General features: G+C 39.6%; 1 protein-coding gene across 5 annotated transcripts in view; it reads right to left on the reverse strand.

The window, feature by feature from the left end:
- The window catches only part of TRPC3 (transient receptor potential cation channel subfamily C member 3), an 81,432-nt gene that overhangs the window by 25,200 nt on the left and 32,758 nt on the right, over positions 1–23,474 (reverse strand). For 4 of the 5 annotated variants that reach the window (XM_024119518.3, XM_028492246.2, XM_055086206.1 and 1 more), the window contains exons 4-10: positions 18,518–18,682; positions 15,545–15,761; positions 13,424–13,657; positions 11,093–11,357; positions 6,875–7,070; positions 5,131–5,340; positions 1,766–1,849 (exon numbers count right to left, since the gene is read on the reverse strand). In XM_024119518.3, the coding sequence (XP_023975286.2) occupies positions 1,766–1,849; positions 5,131–5,340; positions 6,875–7,070; positions 11,093–11,357; positions 13,424–13,657; positions 15,545–15,761; positions 18,518–18,682 (1,371 nt within the window). The remainder of the gene's footprint in view (positions 1–1,765; positions 1,850–5,130; positions 5,341–6,874; positions 7,071–11,092; positions 11,358–13,423; positions 13,658–15,544; positions 15,762–18,517; positions 18,683–23,474) is intronic. The other variant, XM_028492248.2, reaches the window with a different exon arrangement.

The following is a 23,474-nucleotide window of genomic DNA, read 5'->3' on the forward strand; positions in this document are numbered from 1 at the left end:
TGTGGAGAAAAGGGAACCCTCTTGCACTGTTGGTGGGAATGTAAACTGATACAGCTACTATGGAGAACAGTACAGAGGTTCCTTAAAAATCTAAAAGTAGAACTACCGTATGACCCAGCAATTCCACTACTGGTCATATACCCTGAGAAAACCATAATTCAAAAAGAGTCATGTACCACAATGTTCATTGCAACTCTATTTACAATAGCCAGGACATGGAAGCAACCTAAGTGTCCATTGACAGATGAATGGATAAAGAAGATGTGGCACATATATACAATGGAATATTACTCAGCCATAAAAAGAAACGAAACTGAGTAGTCAGAAAGAGAAAAACAAATACTGTATGCTAACACATATATATGGAATCTAAAAAAAAAAGGTTCTAAAAATGGTTCTAGGGGCAGGACAGGAATAAAGATGCAGATGTAGAGAAGGGACTTGAGCACACGGGGAGGGGGAAGGGTAAGATGGGACGAAGTGAGAGAGTGGCATGGACATATATACACTACCAATGTAAAATAGATAGCTAGTGGGGAAGCAGCTGCACGGGCACAGGGAGATCAGCTAGGTGGTTTGTGACCACCTAGAGGGGTGGGATAGGGAGGGTGGGAGGGAGGGAGACGCCAGAGGGAGGAGATATAGGGATATAGGTATATGTATAGCTGGTTCACTTTGTTATACAGCAGAATTTCTTTGTTATACAGCAGAAACTAATACACTATTGTAAAGCAGTTATACTCCAATAAAGATGTTAAAAAAAAGAACATAAATTTGTACAAGCTCCATCAAAACCAGTTTGATAATAGCTAAAAAATAAAATGCACATATACTTTAACCAGACAATTCCATAGGCTTGCACGTTTCAAATATCATGTATAGAAGGTTACTTACTTGTATTGTTTGTAATAGCTAAATATTGGCAATATCCTCTATTTCCATCAATAGAAGGCTGATAAATTAAATACAACCATATAATGGGATATAACGTAACCATTACAAAGTAAGACTTTGACAGTCAGTGTGCTAAGCAATTTTGCAGAATGTGCTGCTTCCAAGAAAATCATATGAACAGGAGTATACCCATTAACTGACATTACCATTCATTATCAATTCTTTGATCCTCATTCTTGTGATCTTGTACTCAACAGAAATCTAAAGATTTGGTAGTCAAAGTGATCAACCAGATGGGAAGGACTATACCCACTTCTGAGTTGGAAAATAGTGTTGAAATGTCACGTCCAAGATCAAAGCACAACAGATATTTTAAAGTAGTACTGATGCAACAGTATAGCCTAAAATTCCATTTGAAAAACAGATTATCTGGAGAAATGGAGCAGGTTTTTTTGTACTGTGAGAACATTATTTTCCTAATATACCGCATCTCCCACTGCTTTCTCAAGCTCAAGGTGTATGAAAGTGACCTTCGGAAATTGTGGCAACACTTTGCTTTCAATATCACAAAGGAACTCTTCTTCCTCAATCAAACAAACAAACAAACAAACAAAACAACAGCAAGAAGAAGAAGGAGGAGAAGAAGGGGAAGAACTTGGATTTCTGATTTCTCAAGTGCCCTCTAACATACCATTTTCTCTGTTCTGTTCTACCCTCATAGCACATCTGAAGAACTGAAGAATATAATTCTACTCACTTTTCTCACACACACACACACACACGCACACGCACATGCACATACACACACATGAACACAGAGACATATGTGGAACTACATACAGATAAAGAGATATGTCTAATGAATGCTTACCTGATAACGTGTTGGCTGATTGAGAATGCTGTTAAAACTGTGTGATTCAAAAACTCTTGAGTTAGACTGAGTGAAGAGGTTTAACTAGGAAAAAATACAATTAGCCTAGTAAATTAGAATACATTTATTTGGAAATCATAAATATAATCTACTTTATTCTCCCTGATAACATTTCTGGAGTCAGCATTTCCGAGGGACATTTTGTGGAAGGTGAGTGTTATGAATGACTTCATATATTTCCAAAGGCAAAAATTAATGTGAGCAACACGCTCACACTTATCAAAATGTTGGATAGATGTACTGTAATCGAACTGTTTAACTGAAAAAATATTTCTAAAAGTTGGCTCGTGTTAAACATAATTGTTCCTGGGGTCCTTGTACACTTTATCAAAATGTCTTCATGGCGTCTAGAAGGAGAAATTGCACAGAAGCAACTCTATCTGCTCCTGAGCCTGTGTTCCTCTCCTACACTTGAACAGATACACACTACAAGTTCAGAGGGTATAGGGTATCATTTGGTATTTTGTAATCCTAAAACACGAGCCAAAACAAAACGTCTTCCTAAGTATCTTGGAAGTACACTGTGCCAGGTTCAACACTTTGGAGAGAATGGGACTAAGGTATTTTGGCTTTCTTTTCTTTTCTCTCTCTTTTTAAGGTTTAACTTTTGAGTGGGTAAGAACAGACAGCAAGAGGAGACTGTCGTTACTGTCTACGCTTCACGTATGCGAACAGGGCCTGCATCTTATTCACAGATAAGCTGCTACCTATACAGTGTGATTCAAAGGCAGGGCCCTTTATCCAAGAAAATGTATTCACTCCACCACCTGTCTTCCCACCATCATAGCTTAGGAAGCGGTGGGATACTAGAAGGGAAGGAAGTGGCACTTATAGGTAAGGATCCTCTTGGTTTTGTCCTCTTTCGACTGTGGCAGGAGAAAACCTCAGCTAACAAAGTTAATTCTCCTATTTGCCACTAGAGGTCAGCCTCTGACCGTTGACTGAGGTTAGAGGTAAACGTTAGATTGATTTCTTGAGGTTCCTTCCTGTCCTCTTAAAAAGAAAAGCAGAAACATAATTTCTCCAAATGTTTACTAAATTCAGGACACAGAGAGTATCTGTAAAGCTTAATAATATTAAAGAGATAAAAACAGCTCCATGAACAATTTAAGAAATAAAATCAAAACGGCAGGTTTTTTTTTTTGGCCGCACCATGCCACATGTGGGATCTTAGTTCCCTGACCAGGGATCAAACCTGTGTCCACTGCAGTGCAAGCGCGGAGTCCTAGCCACTGGACCACCAGGGAAGTCCCCAAATGGCAGTTTTTAACCAGATATGGGGAGACTAGGAAGCCAAGCAGCATGGCTCCTGAAAGATCAGTGCTCAACCTTCTGTTTCCAGCAACGTCTCTGAAGAAAGCTATTCTTCCTGCCGCTGTTGCAATACAGGCAGGAGAGGACACCCTAAACGGAGCACATCTGTCACCCTCACATCCCTGTGAGCAAGCTGTTTTTTTGTGTGTTTTTTTTTTATAACAGGGGTCTAGGTAGCTACAGCCAACTTGAATGTGCTCCTCTTAACCTGTTAGTGTCTCTCCCCTTCTACATTATGACAGTATCAGGAATGAAGTCAAATGTCAGTGAAATCATTTGCCTACAGAAAGAAAACTTGAGGGTGTGAAGTGCTGGAGCTGTGAGTCCCCATGCTTGAACAGCTTCCCTTTTAAATAATAAAGCCTCAGAGAATAATCATCATCAATCCCCAGAGAAACAAATTGCCTTCCAAACAAAGTCCATCTCAGCAGTAGCAGGAGTCGCCCAGGATGGCAATTAGAACCCAGCCCCTTTAAGACACCAGCTAAGCTGCAGCTAAAGGCACAGCCCGTGGGGAGGAGGTGGGGCAGTAACCGAGCCAGAGCCACAGCTGCTGAGCAGGAGGCAGCCAGGTGCAGCAGAAAGAGACCTCTGAGGCCGGAAAACGCCAATTCCACGACTACCCCACACTGGCTAGCTCTTGTGACCCTGCATAGGTGAGTTGTTTTGATGGCTCCAGTGGTTTTATCTATAAAATGGGAATAATAATACCTACCTCACAGCGTTGCATGAGGTTCAAATGTACAGCAAAGCACTTTGTAAACTGTGAATGAGGAAGGGCACTGATATTTGTTGAGGCTGGAATTTTGTGCCTCTCATATCCTCCTCACAATAACCCTGTGAAGTTTTCTCTCTTTCAGGTGAGACAATTATGGCTCAGGGTAATGAACTGATTTATCCATGTTACTTTCTAATAAGCCTTAAGCCAGAATTGAAACCCAGGTCTAATGCCAAGGCTCTCTTCCTTACATTATGTTGCGTCTCACTGTATGCAGTGAGATATAATTTGAAATCATAGCCAATCACTGTCTTGCAACCTAAGAGCCTTAAGAGCCCATATTCAGGTCAAACAAAGAAGGTTTAAAAGGCTACCTTCTTAAAGAGTAAGATGTAGAGTATTACAAATCTTGGAAATGCACATCTCTTTTAAAAAGCGAGAAATTAAATTGCATTAATCCTGTCTTTTTCCCCAGCATCAACTGAGAAAAAATATGTACTTTATGGAGGTAACATTGTTATCTTGTGGGCTCCATTTTCACAACTTTTAGGCAAAATTAGATTTTAATTTTGCTCCTGTCTGCTTCACTCCCTATTATTTGAGGTTCTGCCAATATCCTTCTGTCTCCTATACCAATTCTACTTCTGCAAATTAAATTGCTGATACTAAAGTGCTAGCATGGAACTCATCTTTGTTAAAATCAAAGTATGACTCAATTAGTATGACTCAAGAACAAACCATTCTTGATTATTTATAAAAGGGAGCATTTATGGTTAATATTTGGGGGTGCTCTTAAAGCCTGTATCAAGTTTATGATATTAAAGGAAAAAAGATTATTTAGCCCAATAAAGGGTTTCTACAAATAAGAATAATATGTTGGTGGTGAACTATATATACAACCAAGAGAAAAATGTGAGGATAAAACTATTTAACTTCAGAATAACAATTGAGAAGCATGGAACACACACAAAAAAACAAAGTGTTTTCTAGCAATAACTTTTCTGCTTACTTTTAACAAGTTAAGTAAGTTTTCTGTTTGTTTGTTTTTAATTTGGTAGTTTACTTGAAATTCTGACCAAAAACAAGGCATAGACTAAGTGACTTCTTGATATATTATGAAGATATTAAGTATTAGTCTATGAAAGGCTATGGAATGGACAGTTACTTTCAACATCTTCTAAGTTCACACATAAAAATTATTGAACAAACGTCAAAAGACAAGGAGAAAGACACAACATTTATCTTCAGGTCTCAGTAAGCTTTTGGTACCTACCCTGGACTTTGAGTTACCCATTCCCATTTCTATATCCTTCTGTAGCCTTCTCCTTCTGCATTTGGAAAAGTTAATGATCCGCATGATGAAATAAACAAATGACTTTGGACTAGGAACCAGACTGAAGGGTGGAGGTAATGTTTTTCCATCATCAAAATACGATAACCAAAGTTTTGAGCGAGCAAACTTCCATTCTACGTCACTGTCATCCTGTGTCACAAAAACAGAAAAAATGTAACAACTGATTTTAAAAACTAAAAATTCTAGCAATTGATTTCAGTAGGATCTTACACTGAACATACATTATGCTTTTGAAATACAAAAGTAGAATATATATATTTATCTGCATATAATCTCTATTGGGCTATATAATATTCTAAGTAATATCATTTTCATGATATTTAAAATTTTTTTCTCTTCCATATGCCTCTGTCTGTACCCACTGAAATTTAACCAGAATTTCCTGTCCCCTATCCAAAAAACAAAGCATAAGCACAAGAAAAATTCAGGGTTGAGGAAGGATGAAAAGATTAATTCCTGGGCTTCCCTGGTGGCGCAGTGGTTGAGAATCCGCCTGCCAATGCAGGGGACACGGGTTCGTGCCCCGGTCCGGGAAGATCCCACATGCCGCGGAGCGGCTGGGCCCGTGAGCCATGGCCACTGAGCCTGCGCGTCCGGACCCTGTGCTCCGCAAAGGGAGAGGCCACAACAGTGAGAGGCCCGCGTACGGCAAAAAAAAAAAAAAAAAAAAGATTAATTCCTCCCTCCCTCCCCACCCCTTCCAATTCTGCGTATTCAACAATAGTTCTCTGCTCCCCTCCTCATCTACACCCATCCAAGCCAGGTTGTAGACACAGCATATTATAAAGGGCAAAGGAAAAGGCAGCATTCAGATGAATTGCACTTTGGAGTTTATGTGTCTGCCATGTGTACTCAAATGTCACATAAGGCCCTCAGTGGCCTATTTGTGTCTTAATCTCCTTTTATCCTCAGTGTTGCCCCCTGGTGGTGGGCATAAACATTCTATCTGGTAGGAAGAACGGAGAGAAGAAACGGAGCCGGTCCATGATTGGAAGAAGTTGGCTCAGTCATTTCACACTGCCCAGTCTGCCATTACTACACCCAAGCGGGTGTTCAGAGTACCAGTTTTCATCTCTGGAGGACCTGACTTCTGCTTTGAGAACACTATCTTATGTGTTCTAAAACACAGATAGAGACTCGATGGACTTAACATACAGTAAAGCACTAGATACAGCACACTAAACTGAAGTACATAAGAAAATATATATACAGTGATGAAGAAAGGCACCAAATCGAGCCCAATCCCAAACAAAAATAAAGTGATTTCTAGAATACTAAAAATCCTGACTAGATAAAGAACATCATCAAAGTTTACCAGGCATCTAGTAATTCCTCTACTGGGATCTTTCAGATGGTTGGCTGGCCAACGTAGGAGAGAATAATTTCCCTATGGCCAATACTTCTTCTAGACACTAATTCAGCAATATACCCGGAGAGAAGACAGAGTGATGGTAAATTCATGAGGACCCTGCTGTGCTCCTAGAAGACACTAGAAGGTGTACTACCACCTATCCAGATGGAAAACACAGAGAAAGGCCCTGCTTTGGTCTAAGTCTCTTTGTTGACAAGAGCAGGAGCTCCAGCACAGGGCACAAAAGCAGATGCAGTGTGCTATTAGAACGAAATGGCAAGGACAGACACAGTGGGTAGGAAGCAGATTTACCTCAATTTCTTGATATGAGCTATTAATCATAGCAATGAGCATGTTGAGTAAAACAACCACCATAGTTACATTGTATATTCCATAAAGAACGTATCCAATATTCTCTATGAATTTGTGATCATATTTGAGCACAACGGAAGTCACTTCAGACAACCCAAATATTGACCAAAACAAAGTCTTGAAACTTTCTTCTACACTGTTGAAAGAATAAGGTACAAAGTAAATAAATAAACAGTTTTCAGTATGAAAAAGTCAAAAGTAAAAACAAGTTAAGGTCTGAATACTGCACAGATGTAAATGCTATTGTATTAAACTATCATCATAATACCCTGATCATAACTATTTTGTTATAATATTTAATAGAAAATGTTCTCTCAGGTTTTTAGGAACTGGTGATTAAATGGTGCCGATACCTAGGTTGTTTTTTTTTAAGTTATCATCAAGTGAAAATTTTCTGAGCTTGGCAGGGAAAAGCTGAAGTCATGCCCCAATACCCACCCATTCCTTTTTCCTAGAAGGATGGAAGTTTGGGGTTTGATTTTGTAGGTGGTTTAGGAATTTACGCCAGGTTTCCTGGAGTAGAACAAGATTAGGATTAAAATTATATACCCACTTCAAAAAAAAGTATGTACAAACTTATTCCTTGCAGCATGGCAGCAAGGAAGAATGAAAACTAATAAAATATCTATCAATAGAAGAGTGGGTAAATAATTCTGGTCCATCTATAAATGGATTGCTATGCAGCCACTGGGAGAAAAATGAGACATATCTGGCTTCATGTGCTTATATAAAATGATATCCAAGATATATTATTAGAGAAAAAATGAGATGTAACAAGTGTGAAATAGTCTACCGTTTTAATAACAAAGAGGGGTATACAAACTCTTATATTCTTGTTTATGCAAAAAACATCTCTGAAAGTAACCAAAAGAAACCATTGCCTCTGTACCTAAGGAGAACTAAGAGACTGGTGTCCAAGGCTGAGGAAGGGGACAGGCTCTTCACTGTAGATACTGCTCTACATGTATTTTTCGCCACAAGAATATATTACCTACCTAAAAGTTTTACTTAAGTGGAAGTGAAGAGAAGGCAACAGAATTAAAGATTCCTATTCTTTTCCCTTAATTTATATAGTCTACTTCCTGATTCTTCCATCACAGCAGTTAGCACTTAAGCCTTCACCAGACTAATTACCTACTTGTATCCCTTAAATGAACTATGCCGACTGAATTTGGCTGGTTTTGTCATACAACCGAGTGGTAATCACTGATCTGTGAACCATGAGAATAATCCTTAAACAGTTACACATGTAGAATTCCAGTGAAAAGGAGGGTTCAAAAGTAAGCCCTTTTTTTTTTTTCAAAGAAAAATGTATGGAAATAGTACTTTTTTTGGTTTGTTACAACAGATTCTAAACAACAATTTTATAGATTTGTAGGTTTTAGTACTAGTTTAATTCAATCATTCAACAAATATTGATGGAGCACCTATTATGTTATAGAAATTGTGCTAGACCCTGGGGATAGAGGGTTGAATAGAAAGGTTCCTGTTCCTGTAGAGTTACTCTCCATTATGAAACATTTGATGATGTGATGTTATAGCACAGATGCTAAAGAAAGAATAAGAAAGACTATTAGCCTCTTTGTTCCTGCCGTGAATTTAACAGCATCACAAAATGTCCCCACTCCCTCCTCTTGCTCCTTTGCAAACCTTCTCACCTCTAACGCTGGGAATATAGATTCCCGAGAATCCATATGTGTGGGGAGACGGGGAGAGGGAAAAGGAGAGGACGCTGGCAGTTCCTGAGCTCCTGCTACGGGCAAGAGGCTTTATATAAATTACCTTCCATATCCTTACAATGACCTGATTCAAACCTTATGGTGCTTTTTTTTTTTTGGCCTCACCACGGGGCATGGGGGAATCTTAGTTCCCCGACCAGGGATTGAACCCGCACCCCCTCTAGGGGAAGTGCGGAATCTTAACCACTGGACCACCAGGGAAGCCCCTATAATACTTATTTTGAAAACAGGAAACTAATACTGAGAAATGTTAAGATACTTAACCAAAGACCACAGCTAGAAAAGAGCAGACGTTGCATTCACAGCCAGGTCTGCCTGATTTTCCAGCCTACGGTCTTTCCACTATATCGTGTTGCCAGGTCCTCACACAGAGCAGTGTCGAAATGTAGTGTATAAGATGAGTTCTCATAGAGGTCAAAGGGGTACTACTGTGTGCAGGATCCCTCTGTCCTTCCCCCCTGGGTTCAAACAGAATTTTTTTTTTCATTACAATAAAGTGAGTTTCAGTTCTCTTTCACACCTACAATCTGCTCTATATTAACTACTTGGAAAAATTCATTTCAAAACAATTTAGATGCCTGGAAGGGCTTGCTATTCTACTTTAGTCCACAGGGAACTTACTGAAGGTCTAGTTTGTTTTCAGCTGTGGCATTACAGGGCACAGAGGGTACAAAGGGAGGCACGGAGGACCTTCTGATCTCCTCACCTGGAAGGACCACAGTACAGACGGAGGGCCCGCCTCCCTGACCGCTAAACAGCAATGGGTGATAGAGGATCTGGCAATGTGGACTTCTCCATGCTGAGAGAACTTAAAGGGACAATAACTAAGAAAGCTTATTCAAGAAAGACTTCATGCGGAAGGTGAGCCTCCAGTGCAGACGCCAGTATGATCAAAGGAAGGAAGTGGTACTACTGTATAGTGGACGGTACAACGTTTAGCTATAATTTCTTCTTCTTCAACTCCCTGTACTGATTAAGGATACATTAACATAAAAGCCAGTGCTCCAGGACTTCCCTTGTGGCGCAGTGGTTAAGAATTCACCTGCCAATGCAGGGGACACGGGTTCGATCCCTGGCCCAGGAAGATCCCACATGCCACGGAGCAACTAAGCCTGAACGCCACAACTACTGAGCCTGCGCTCTCGGGCTCTTGTGCCACAACTACTGAGCCTGCGTGCTGTAAGTACTGAAGCCCCCGTGCCTAGAGCCCGTGCTCCACAACCAGAGAAGCCACTGCGATGAGAGGCCCGCGCACCACAACGAGGAGTAGCCCCCACTCGCTGCAACTAGAGAAAGCCCACGCGCAGCAACAAAGCCCCAATGCAGTCAAAAAAAAAAAAAAAGCCAATACTTCTTTTTGAAATAATAGTAATGGCTACAAAATGATGAAACTAAATTTAATGTCATACATAATATAAGAGATATCCAGTATTAAAAATTTGCTACCCAATTCTCTTAAAATAGCTAGTTTTATCTAGGATTTCCCTGAGTTTTGGTCCACTCTGTGATCAAACATTCACTAAATTCAAAGAGATGAGCCTTTGGAGCAATGTAATCTCACACAAGCACTGTTTTTGTTTTGTGTTTTCTTAGGTTTTCTCCATCCCTTTCCTTTTTTTCTTTTTTCAGTATAGCTGATGTACGATATTACATAAGTTTCAGGTGTACAGCACAGTGATTCACAATTTTTAAAGATTATATTCCACTTACAGATGTGACGAAATATTGGCTATATTCCCTGTGCTGTACAGTACATCCTTGAGCCTATCTTATACCCAGTAGTGTGTGCCTCCTAGTCCCCCAGCCGATTATTACACCCCCCCACTGGTAACTACTAGTTTGTTCTCTACATCTCTGAGTCTGTTTCTTTTTTGTTATATTCACTAGTTTGTTGTTATTTTTAGATTCCACATATAAGTGATATCAGGCGGTTTGTCTTTCTCTGTCTGACTTATTTCAGTTAGCGCACTCCAAGTCCATCCACATCTTCTTTACCCATTCCTCTGTTGATGAACACTTAAGTTTGTTTCCATATCCTGGCAATTGTAAATAACGCTGCTATGAACATTGGGGCGCATGTCTCTTTTTGAATTAGTGTTTTTTTTTTTTTCTTAGATATACCCAGGAATGGCATTGCTGGATCATATGATAGTTCTATTTTTAGTTTTTTGAGAAACTTCCATACTCTTTTCCACAGTGGCTGCACCAATTTACATTCCCACCAACAGTGTACGAGGGCTCCCTTTTCTCCACATACTCGCTAACATTTGTTATTTGAGGCACTAACTATGTTTAATGGATTATTTTCCTGCTCTTAAAAACAACTTTATTACAATCATTGAAAAAAATTTTTTTGCTTCATCTAGACTTGTTAGAATTTCCCTTCATCCTGCCTTTTTTTGTAAAATGTTTTACTTACGTGGTAAAAGCAGCATTTACTTTAGCCCCAAGGTAGTAAGAATAAAGTATGAACATGCCAATCATAAAAGCAAGAAACACCATAATAAAGAGGACCATGAACTTAAATATGTCCTTCACAGTCCTTCCAAGAGAGATCTGTAAGGGGCCGAAGCTCTCATTCGCAGGGAGGATGTAGGCGATCCGAGAAAAGCTGAGCACGACAGCTATGGCATAGAGACCTTCAGATATGATCTGAGGGTCAGAAGGGAGCCATTTATCTCTGGCTACAAGAAAAGAGAGAGAGAGATTACAGATGGAACTTTCTATTCATTGCTAACTACGTGGAATACCTTAAATAGGATCTACCTTGTAGGTAGGTGGTTATTATCTCAATTGAAACTACTCTACATTTAATGAACTGTCCAGGCACTACTTTTCATGTTAAACCAGAAACATATGAATTCTACATTCATATGGTTTCTGTTAATGGAGGAAACACTATTATAAAGATACAAAGCTGACTTCACATTGAGCAGAAACAGAATAAAGTACAAGAGATGAAAAAAGAGGTGAAAATGCTTCATTAGATAGACTGTGTCCAGGATGACAAAACAATTGACCTGACTGATTTGTCCCCTCAGTTACCAGATTTATTGACCGGCTATTTTATCATCCTATAGGCTCAGTTGGCACAAATCTTCTTTTCCCTATTCATGGGAAAACTAGGTCATCTAACAGTTTATGCAAGTAAAATGTCATATTATAAGAAGTGAGAATGTCACTGAATCACAATGGTGCTGTCAATGTGATGTCTGAGCAACACAGCTGGTTCCTGGAAAGTATAAAATGCTACTGAGGTGCAAAAATCTTGGCAACAGATTCTAAATGAGGACCCCCAACACCCCTTTCAAGGTTACTGTAGTAAGTTCACAGCAGACTATTGGATACTCATTTCCCTGGAAGATCAGCGAAACACTACGTGGTTAATTCTGTGAGAACTGGGTCACTCCCAGAAGGATGGTGCACTGCAGACATTTCCAACAACAACAAAAATGAACGTTTATTGAATGTTTAATATGTACCAGACACTGTGCTTTCAATGACTCTATGGATCTGAGGTTATTATTCTCTTCTCAAAGATGCAGAAACCAAGACTTAGAAAGGTTAAAAACTTGACCAAAATCACCGTAAGGAGTGAAGCCTAAATTCACAAATTTCCATTCCTCCAGAAGACAGCCATTAGACACACACAAGTAAATTAAAATAAGAAGGTACTGAAATAGTCAAGATATCTGTTACACACAAATACAATCTAAGCTATTTCCTTAATTATAAGTGGTAATCACTTGCTCATTTGATCCCTGGTATATAAAAATCTTTGCTTGCTGACAATAAGAGATAATGTGTTTAAATTTCACACTGTGTAAAACGTTCACTTTCATTTTAGAGCATGCACTCAGCCTTCTTCAACAATGTTAACACGCTGCTGGTACGTATCACAATGTACTTATAAAGAGTTATTCCTCACAATTAGACGCATTTAAACTCTGTGCCTGAGTTTCCTTATCTGTAAAATGAGGGTTAGACAATAATTGCTAAAATCTTTTCCAGGTTTAAGATTTTGCAACTATATGAAAATGTGCTAATTGCGGCCTCCCAATTTTGCCTTAAGGGAAGGGAAGCTAACATTGCTTAATATCGGTTTGCAGTGGGCAAGGAAGGCATCGGTAACCATTCGCATCTGATGTCACTGGGGTCTCCCGCTCTCACGATCTAGAGAAGCCTGGCTTCTCCATCCCACGTCGTAGGAGCACAACATCCTTCCCAGCATTTCTGCTGGTTCTGCAAAGCTTACATTCTCACTGTCACTTTAGCTCCTATTTCCTGCCTCTGCTGAATTTTTGTTCACTTCCCTCTACAGCAGTTTAGCACCTTTTATTATTTTATCTCCTCTAAACCAGGCTCTCAGGGACTCATCTTCCACATCAAACAGTTTAGCAAGCTATTTTTTCTCCCAGTTAAAGACAATTTCATTTCCTACGAATATATAAGCATAATCATGATGTTAGGCTTAAAGGTAATTTTCTCCCACCTTGCAATACCTCCTATTTATAGATGTGAAAACTGAGGCACAGAGAAGTAAACTAATTTGAACAAAGTCACACAGCTAGGGAGAGTCAGTGCCATGATATGAATCTAGTTTTATACAGCTCTAAAGCTCATGTTCTACCATCTCTACACATTCAACACACATCTCATACTAAACATACTCTTTATTGGCACTCCCTTCCAAAATGTGCTTGTAATACTCTTCCTGAGACAAAAGAGGACTCTGCAGCTGATAACTTACCATAAGTGAAATACTGTATCTCTGGTGGAAGTGTAACTTCACTGAGGTCGCTCTCTTGGACATAACTGTCCACATACTGTTGTGCTTTTGTTGCCTGAAGGAAAGCCAGGAATCTGGCTGTGAAAGCAGCAATGAAGATGGAGAGCATCCCGAAGTCTAGGACATTCCACAACTGCAAAATGTATTCCCTGGGTCCTTCCAGCCAGAGCTCCTTACATTCAGACCACATCATTCCTGTCACAAGATGCACAGATTACAGACAAGAGTTTACTGCTTGGATCGGGAAGCTACTATTCCGTCCACCATCAGTCCCCACCTATAAAATGCCCCAGTGTAAAGCATGCCACTAGGCCCTGTAAAGCCCTGATGGACTACAGCTCGGGAAGGGAGGTGCTGGGCAGAGTTAAGTGAAAGAAGAAGCTTCGACTGAAGGAATGATTCACTCACTCCATCAAGTTAGATTTTGGTGAAACATAATTCTACATGTGGCACAAGAAATGGTGCTACTCTCATGGGGGTAGGGCAGGAGGGAGGGAAGGAAATAAGCAAGGAAGGCTCTTCACATCAAATGATTTTGGCCCATGAAACACTTGGAGGAGAGGAGAAAATTCATCTTTATAAAATGACAATGGTTAATTATCAAATCATGGTGATTATTAGAGAAATGAGCCCCTAATTGAGAACCCTACTCTACACTTTTAACAAGAACAGTTTTCCAGTCATCCAGGAACACTTACCTCATTCCCCTACCCTCTCTCTCATTTCAGCTTCATGCTGAGAAGGTGAGGAATGTCATTGGAAAAAGAAGAAACCCTTAAGCAGGAGGCCCTAGGACATTATGAAGAAACTGAAAGCAGAAAAGGTCGTTCTGGGAGAAGAGGACAAAATATGCCAGTTTAACAACTTGTCCTGACTATGTAAGGGGAAAATATTGTAGCGCTTTTAAAAGACAGGTAGTGGCTCAAAATAAAATTCATAAAATAATTAATTGACCCAGGTTAAGGCCACAGGAGTGAATGAGGAGGAGAACCAACCCGTTAATTTGGGAACTGAGAAGATAATAAGAAACATTCTGTGTGAAATAGAATATACAAAAATGACTTCGGATTAGTGATCAATAGATAAACTGGTTCCAATCTTTATTTTTTCCTCATATTGCTTAAAATGTTTACTTTAACATAGTTATTCAAAATGAGCTATTGTGAGGTGAAGTAACAAACATGCTGAAAATGGAAACTCTCCTTAAAAAAACCTGTGAAACGGAAGCAATAAATGTTCTTTAATCATCAGTTAATAGCCACTAGCTTATTTCAGAACTATTTCAATTAAATATTTGATCATCACAATGAGTCTCCTTTTATTTTTTTTTAATTTATTTTTTTAACGTCTTTATTGGAGTATAATTGCTTTACAATGGTGTGTTAGTTTCTGCTTTATAACACAGTGAATCAGCTATACATATACATATATCCCCATATCTCCTCCCTCTTGCGTCTCCCTCCCAGCCTCCCTATCCCACCCCTCTAGGTGGTCACAAAGCACAAAGCTGATCTCCCTGTGCTATGCGGCTGCTTCCCACTAGCTATCTATTTTACAGTTGGTAGTGTATATATAAAAATGGCATTTATTTTTTTTTTTTTTTTTTTTTTTTTGTGGTATGCGGGTCTCCCTCTGTTGCGGCCTCTCCCTTTGCGGAGCACAGGCTCCGGACGCGCAGGCCCAGCGGCCACGGCTCACGGGCCCAGCCGCTACGCGGCACGCGGGATCCTCCCGGACCGGGGCGCGAACCCGGTTCCCCTGCATCGGCAGGCGGACGCGCAACCGCTGCGCCACCAGGGAAGCCCCAAAAATGGCATTTTATTCAGTAATTGAAGTCGGATTTCTGAAACATGGTATATTTATAATTAAGCTTATGTTACTCATAAAAATTTTGTTTAGTGTTAAGGGATACCTTTCAGCATTATCAAGCTGCCACATTATTCCAGTATTTGCTATTCTGCTTATCTTACAGTGGGGATGTTGTCACCATATATTGTACCACAGCATTTTAACTAGAACATGGCAATCATTATATAGATGTTATTTTGGTAGAAATTAGAATACTTGAAATAAAAGGCTTACCAAGAACCCAGACCATAATTAGCATTTCAGTCCATGTGAACTGGGTGGTCTTCACCCTGAAGATCTGTTTGGGATAGTCAATAACAGTGATATTTGGCAACGTGGTGATTCCTTCAAATCTGTCTGAGGCATTGAACACAAGCAGGCCCAGGAAGATGATGAAAGAAGCAGCGTGTGCCACAAACTTCATAAAAGGGCTTCGCAGAATTTTCCCCAGCTGTAAGAAGGCAAACAAACAAACAAACAAAAAAAAAAACAAAAAACACCAAAACCTTTTACTTTAGGAAATCTGGCTTCCACTTATGAAAACTACTATACAGAATTAAAAAAAAAAAACAGATAAAATGAGAACACTCTCAAAATTCTGCTTTTGTTTCTGAAGAGTTATACCCTGTAAAAATTACTCCTTTTAGGGGATGCTTCCTCTACGAATAATTTAAGAAGTCTTCAAAGTTCACTGTTTCTAAATATCCAATTTGTCTTAGGATGTACTTCATTCACAGATGCATTTCTGGAAATTACAAGGCATATACTGGTTCTTCTTACTTTTACATGAAAGATTATGCAGTGTCAGGACTTTAGCGTCTAGGAAAAGAAACTCCAAACTTGTAATATGTAATTCTTTATAATTGAAATGTTACGATGAGTTTGTAGACTCATTCATTTATAATTGAAATGTTATGATGTTTTTGTAGCACATTACAAAGCCTTTGAAGATTAAAAACACCTTACTGCTACAGAAGTACATTTTTGTTCTCACGTCTACATATTCCAAAGTCAATTTGTACTTTGTGTGATATAAAAAGGCAGAAAATATTATAATAAACATAAATATTTTATCTGTTACTATCCAATAAGAGCAGAGAGATACACAATAATTAAAATTTCTAAGTAGGTTAACTTAATGAAAAGTCATCCCTGAGTCTGGAAAATCATATAAATAGTACAAAAGCATCTTTAAAGTTCAGTTTATAATGATTTTAAGGTAACTCGTTTTAAATCCCATGTGATATAATGTCCTTAAAAGCCATACGTTCTAGTAGAAATGAAAAACAATTCTTCCTGTCCCAAGAGCTTCTGCAGTCTAAGAATTAGGTATATTTGGTAGATTTATCATATAAGTTCTCTATTCTGCATACTCAGACCCTACTTTCAAACTCAGTCTGTGACCTTAAAAAGCACCAAGGTTCACATTTAAAAGACTGTAACTTCAAACAAATGTTTTTGTAGGTCCAGAAACTTAATTTGATGTCAACAAATAACCAAAGAATGTCAAGCATTTCTGGGATTGGACATGAATGCACACAGACAAATGTCACATTTTTCATATTAGACACAGAAAAATAAACCACTCATTTACATATCACTGTGCTGTTCCACAGCTGCTGAGAGGACACACTGGGGTGGCTCATCCATAGTACATAGTGATTTGGGGGGAGTTGCCAAGTCTGTTTCTCCTAAAGGTTGATCTTTGAAAATGTTCAATAACATGAAAAAAAAAAAAAGCACCATGCCTATCTTAAAAAATGGGATACATGTGGAGAATTCTTACTATATTGTCCTTTCACCACAGGATAAGTGGTATATGGCGGGTATAAATGTGGGCTCCAGAAACAACTCAATTCCCTCCTTTCCCTTCTCTGCTGGGCACAGTTCACCATATCATTAGCTGCACTTTTACAAGTGAAGAGAAAAAAGAATAGACTTCAAGATGCCTACTTCAAACTCAATATGTTTTAACTGGGTAAGCTGCCCTAAGAGACCAACACGTATAAATCTGAACATTCCAATTCATTTCCCCCAGGAAGGGAAATTATTTGGGTGGGATATGATTTTTGCTTTAATGCATGCTCTCTCCTTATTTACAGTTTTTAGTCTGTAGTGTTTATGTATTAGCAGAATCTTCAGGTATTTTTGCCCATGATGTATAACAAAGGAACTTGGTTGAGTCATCAAAATTGATCAAAATGACAACATTTCTGCCTTAAACTGCATGGGGCAGCTCAACGATGAAGTGAGATGTATGAACCTTCTTACACGTATGTGGGCCTGCGGAGCAGGACTCTTCCGGGGGAGACAGATGCGCCAGAGAGATGACGGATTTCCAGGGTCACTTGTGAGTGGCCTTGACTCATTTTGCCTGAAACTGCCTCTGATTTTAACAAAACCAGATTTTAGAATATAAAAATAGGACTAAAGGATCTCAGAACTGTTTCTTCTCCCTGGCAGTGTCCTTTATTAACCTAATACAGATTCTGTTAGCATGACTCCTATTCCTTTCCACATCTTGTTTAGAGGATCTCTTAGGCACAATTAAATTGACTGTATACTGGCAAAGTTGAGAGAGGGATAAAGGTAGTGAACAAAGTGATTCAAACAAAACTAAACAGATGAACAATCTAAAAAAATCCAAAGCCCCCAAACCCAAATTCAACATTTTTTAGAATCTCCTGAAGGAACAAAGGGCTAGGGGAACCTGACATGGGCTTTCTTGAAGACTTAGGCTAATACCACTGTTCAGAACCGAGCTTAATACAGCCAGCCTCAGATCTTTTTGACAGGTTCAACCGAGCTGCCTTTTCAACTCTCAGGTTAACTGTTTCTTGGAACCACTGCAGTAGGGCTCTTCCTCTTCCACAGGCCAGCCTGGTAGACTGTTTATTAAGCTGGCAATAGAATCGGTACAATTGCTACTTCACTTAAGCAGCTTTTCCTCCTGCTTACCATGGGGATTTTATCTTAAAAGCCTAAGTATTATATGCCTGCAAATATGATCTCTCCCACTAGTCCCAAATTCTTTTCATCCCTTATTTGAACTAATCGAGTCATTAAAAAGCAGAATTCGTGTTCTTGAGTCAATTAACATTCAGGGTAAAACTGATAAGAGCCTTAAGTAGGAAGCTTTTTCCTTTCTCATCCTCAAAGGACATGGTACACCAATCACAGAGGAAACAGAGGTGGAAAAGCCGGTACCCTGCTGCAAGGTGCAATCCAGTAGCCGATGGCAAGGAACGGAAGGCCCAAGGCCACGACCAGAACCACCAGACACTTGATAGCTATCGTCTGTTCCCGCAGGCCTGAGAGGTTCTCGTACCAGATTGTCAAGAGCTGCTGCTGGCAATTGGGGTGAGCCACAAACTGTTGGTCGGGACAGAGAGAGAGGGAGAAAGAGAAGTAGGTTACCATGCCATTGTCGACAGTTCAGCTACCGAATGCATGTGCATCCTAAAGATATTAATGCACATTTTTTTCCAGAGATAGGCACTGGAAGGTTTCTGGTAATATTCTTTACCTTCCCTTTGTTTTTCAAAATTGCTTCAGAACTAAAGTGGAAACATGAGGGTAAAACTGACGTTGTCCTTAATCATAGTTCTTTCTCTCTGTATTTACAGACTCCTCTCTGGAATCTGGGTGACATACGCTTTCCTCTGCGGAAACGTGTCCCATGTTGCTCTCTGCCAGCTTACTTGCATTCAGTTCAAAATGGAAAAGAAAATAGTTATTTGGTTTACTGGATACTATAGCTAAAAGAGAAATGTGTTACTGTTTCATGAGCAACTCCTAAAATGATACATCTATGAAAAATATATATATGATACGTCGTATGTGGATGTATGCCCTACCATAGCAAATATGCAAAAGATTTGCAAAAACTCAATGAACCTCCAAGTATTATGCTTGATCCACATTTGCTCTGCTTCCAGGAATTGGCATCAAATATCACATCCATCCTATTTTAGTAATCTGTACTCTTTGTTGCTTCCTTTATCACAGGTCAAAAAAACACAAACATTTATCTCTATCAATTCTTTTATAATTACAGCTCTAATCAGGAAAAACATGAGCAAATTTTACTTATTTTAGCCCTGCTATTTTATTTTATTATTTTGCTTTATTATTTTATTTTATTTTTGCCATCTGATTTTGCTAAGTCATCTGCCTACAACTATATAGAAGGACTGGGATTTCATTAAGGTCCTGTCTTCATTAAGGTAGCAGAATATATTTGTAGTCAGGCCCACGGGAAAAGCCCCTACGTCAAAAGGTGCCTATCTGCAGCTGGATATGCCTTTCTTTGAACGGCCAGCTGCGCTTTGCCCAAGCTTGGGAATTATTCAAGGTCATTCACAAGTCAGCTATGAGTGTCAACATATTTTTTAAAAAGAGTGCTTAGCAACACAAAAATCAAGGTATAACTGTCTTCTATAAAATGCAATAAACAACAAAGAACCTTCTAGGAAGTACCCATGAAATGTTTTTGCAAATTCTGAGAGGCAAAGGAAGCAGCCACAGTTCCCACTAAGCAAAGGGTTCAACTTTAATCAAGTTCTAGTTAATGATCTGAATGCTTCTTAGTAACTCTAGGCAATTCCTCAAGTTACCTGGCTATTTATCAATAGCATACCTACAAGGAAATGAACAGGATTCCACTTAGTGGTGTAGAGTTTCCCATCAGTTGTTCTAATTTAAAAAAAAAAAAAAAAAAAAGAAAAGAAAGGAAAAAACAAAAATAAAACCTCATCTCCCAGGTTGGGCGGCAGAGGCACAATTTTCCTCAAATTCCCACTCTTTTCCCCAGTGTGCACCCGCCCTCTGGGAAGTCCACTGACTTTGTTATGACAGCTGCCACCACTGTGCAGAAGGAAAACTTGACAATCCATTGACAGAGGTGGTGAGGATGAGTTTACAAACATCAGGTTTGAAATACTTAACTGAATTTTTTCCCAATAATACAAAGGAAATGAACAGCAGGATTTGGGAGATTGAAAGTACTAGAAGGAAGATGCTATTTTTTTCTTGCTCGATGAGTTCAATGTGAAAAAGCAAATTTTATCTTGTAAGTTCCTTTTAATTTAGTGATAAAAATCCCAGGTCCTGAGGCTCATGGGTCATTGCTAGTGGCTAAGTATACACTAGATCTTCTTTCCAAATTCAAGATTGTCACTCTTCTAAAGTTCTGATTTTTGAAAACAGTATTTCAAGATCAATGCAGTCATTATTTGAACTCATGATGAAGTAAAATCAAGGTTGAAGGCTTCCTGGGGTCTATGTAACAATTTCCTAGGAGTCTTACTGAGACTTTCTCCAAACTTCCACTTCTGCCCCTGTACTCTATTGGGTCATGACCTGCCTGCTTCACCCCTCCTTTTGTGTTAAGAATCTTCATCCCCTCTACGGTTCTTCTTCTTTTTTTTTTTTTTTTAAGATTTAACTTTATTTATTTTTGGCTGCATTGGGTCTTCATTGCCACGTGCGGGCTTTCTCTAGTTGCAGCTAGCGGGGGCTACTCTGTTGCGATGCTTGGGCTCTAGGCACGCAGGCTTCAGTAGTTGCAGCACGCAGGCTCAGTAGTTGTGGTTCACGGGCTCTAGAGCGCAGGCTCAGTAGTTGTGGCACACAGGCTTAGTGGCTCCGTGGCACGTGGGATCTTCCCGGACCAGGGATCCAACCTGTGTCCCCCGCATTGGCAGGCAGATTCGTATCCACTGCACCACCGGGGAAGTCCCCCTTCTACGGTTCTTAAATGTCTGTCTCATTCATTCATTCATTCTTCAAAATGTCATAAGCCCCTCCTACACGCCAGGCGGGTGTTAGGTATTCGGTACAAGAAGACCAAATCAGGAACATCAGTATTGCAGTAAGTGATAAGTGGTCCCTGTTCTAGAGCACACAGTAAGCTCGACATAAATGTGAAGAAGTTATTATAATGGAGACTTGGATTCCATATGCTTGCCAAGATAAATAATCAGCATTTAAAATAGTCTTAAGTTGAACGTTGGTCCAAACGTCTTGGTGTTTGGAGGATCTGCATTTGTGGGAAGGTGGAGAGATGTAACTAAAAGGCAGTCCTGTGACTCCAGCTAGGCTCAGCTTAGGAATGGGAATGGTGCAGTCAGAGAAATCTACAGGTAGAGCATACAATGTCATCAGATCAGATTACCACTTGGGAAGTCAACATGCACTTGTTTATAGGCCAAGGGTTTCTGTAAAACAGAAAATCCACATTGAAGTTAAGAGACACTTGGACACGTGTCCCTGTGAAATTGATGGACAAATTTCCCTTTTGTGGTTGGCCAGCCTTTCTTTCTTAGGTTTTAAACTCTTGAGTACAGAAATATTAATGTTGTAGTATGGCTCCCTCTTCTTGCTCTTCCTCCTTGAGCTAATCTTTAAATGCTTTATGGCATTAATTATACTGTATAAAGTTTACAAGGCCCTCAAAGACTTGGTGGAAATCAATCCTTTCCATATGGCATTATGCAACGATCAATCTTTGACCTGGTGTGACTTGTACAATACAGTGCAGACACTTAATATATGTTAAATACTAGCCAAAATCATGGTGTTTGCACTTCACTTGTTATACTTTAAAATTCAACCTAACAGGTATATCTCCTATACCATTAATTCTACCCTCTTCTTAACTGAGATCATAATACAGCACCATATGGCATTTAATCCACGGAAAGCAAACACAAATAGGTATTTTCCTCCAATGATTTAAAATCCTAATACAAGTACACAAGGAACATTTTTTAAAAGAAAATAAAACCAGTATAATAGCAGCAAGTGAGGGCAAAAGAGCTAATCCTTCTAGCAGATGAGTTTTGCTCTTTTCAAGGACTTCAAAATAGGGCAGTAAACTTTATCTCTTAAAACTGTTTTACCTCCTAAAAAATGTCCTTATGCTGCCACACCAGTCACAGCCAGCTGGATAAAATTTGTACGCTGTTTCTTAACTTCAGTGGACCAACAAATTGAAACCATTACAGAAATAATACCCTTATTTGAGGTTTTCTGATATAAAGGGAAAATGCTTGACACACGAGAAAATCTCAGTCTTTCAACGGAACAAAACTACTGGAGCATAGAGAACAAACTTTATTCCTTACCAAATGACTGACAGATTGTAAACTGAACCACCAATCAGGCAGTTGATAAATTTCAACCTAAAAAAATTACACTGTCTTTTTATCAAAGTAGCTTTTCCATGAACTATCTTCATGGAAATACTGTTGTACAAAAACATGGTAGGCACACTCTGTTTTTGTTTTTAATGACATTGCTGGAGCCACAGTTTACAATATTTAAAAGAAAATATTCTTGTGAATAAAAACTTGATCACTCATCTTCTTTTTAAAGTTCTTTGAATTGTGAAATATAAACTGAAAACTCCACTGTGCTGCACAGCAGAGACTGGCACAACATTGTAAATCAACTCTACTTCAATTAAAAAAAAATTTTTTTAAACCCCTGAAAACTTACATTGTACACGTTTTCTGGATTTCAAACCCAGAGTGCAAAATGCTGTTACCAAGAGCTAACCGACTGTTATCTTTCAGGTGCCTGAGCACAAACATGGCAGAAGCCCTACAGTGCAGGACCCCTTCCCGTGCCGGCTGCCACATGCACGCCAAAGTCTCTGCCGTGGATTTACCACTTTCATTGTACTGCTCACTTTCTGGGCTTCCTTTTTTTTTTTTTTTTTTTTGGTATACGCGGGCCTCTCACTGTTGTGGCCTCCCCCGCCGCGGAGCACAGGCTCCGGACGCACAGGCTCAGCGGCCATGGCTCACGCGCCCAGCCGCTCCGCGGCACGTGGGATCTTCCCGGACCGGAGCACGAACCCGCGTCCCCTGCATCGGCAGGCGGAGTCTCAACCACTGCGCCACCAGGGAAGCCCCCTGAGCTTTCTTGTCACACTTTCTGCATACGCAGTGGATCATTTTATGTGTCTATATTGCTGCATGTCTCGTTTCTAGATGATCTTTCTACGGTTAAACCTAATCTCTCTCTGGAGGAAACAGAGCAAGGAGGAAGAACTCAGGAAAGGATTTCCTCTTTCTCAAGAGCTCGGTTTTCCAGATTCGATGATCCATCCAGTGCTAGTATCTTTTATCTTTGTCAAGGGCTTTCTTACAATAGACAA

The sequence above is a fragment of the Physeter macrocephalus genome, chromosome 7 (assembly GCF_002837175.3).
Source record: "Physeter macrocephalus isolate SW-GA chromosome 7, ASM283717v5, whole genome shotgun sequence".
Taxonomy (NCBI): Eukaryota; Metazoa; Chordata; class Mammalia; order Artiodactyla; family Physeteridae; genus Physeter; species Physeter macrocephalus.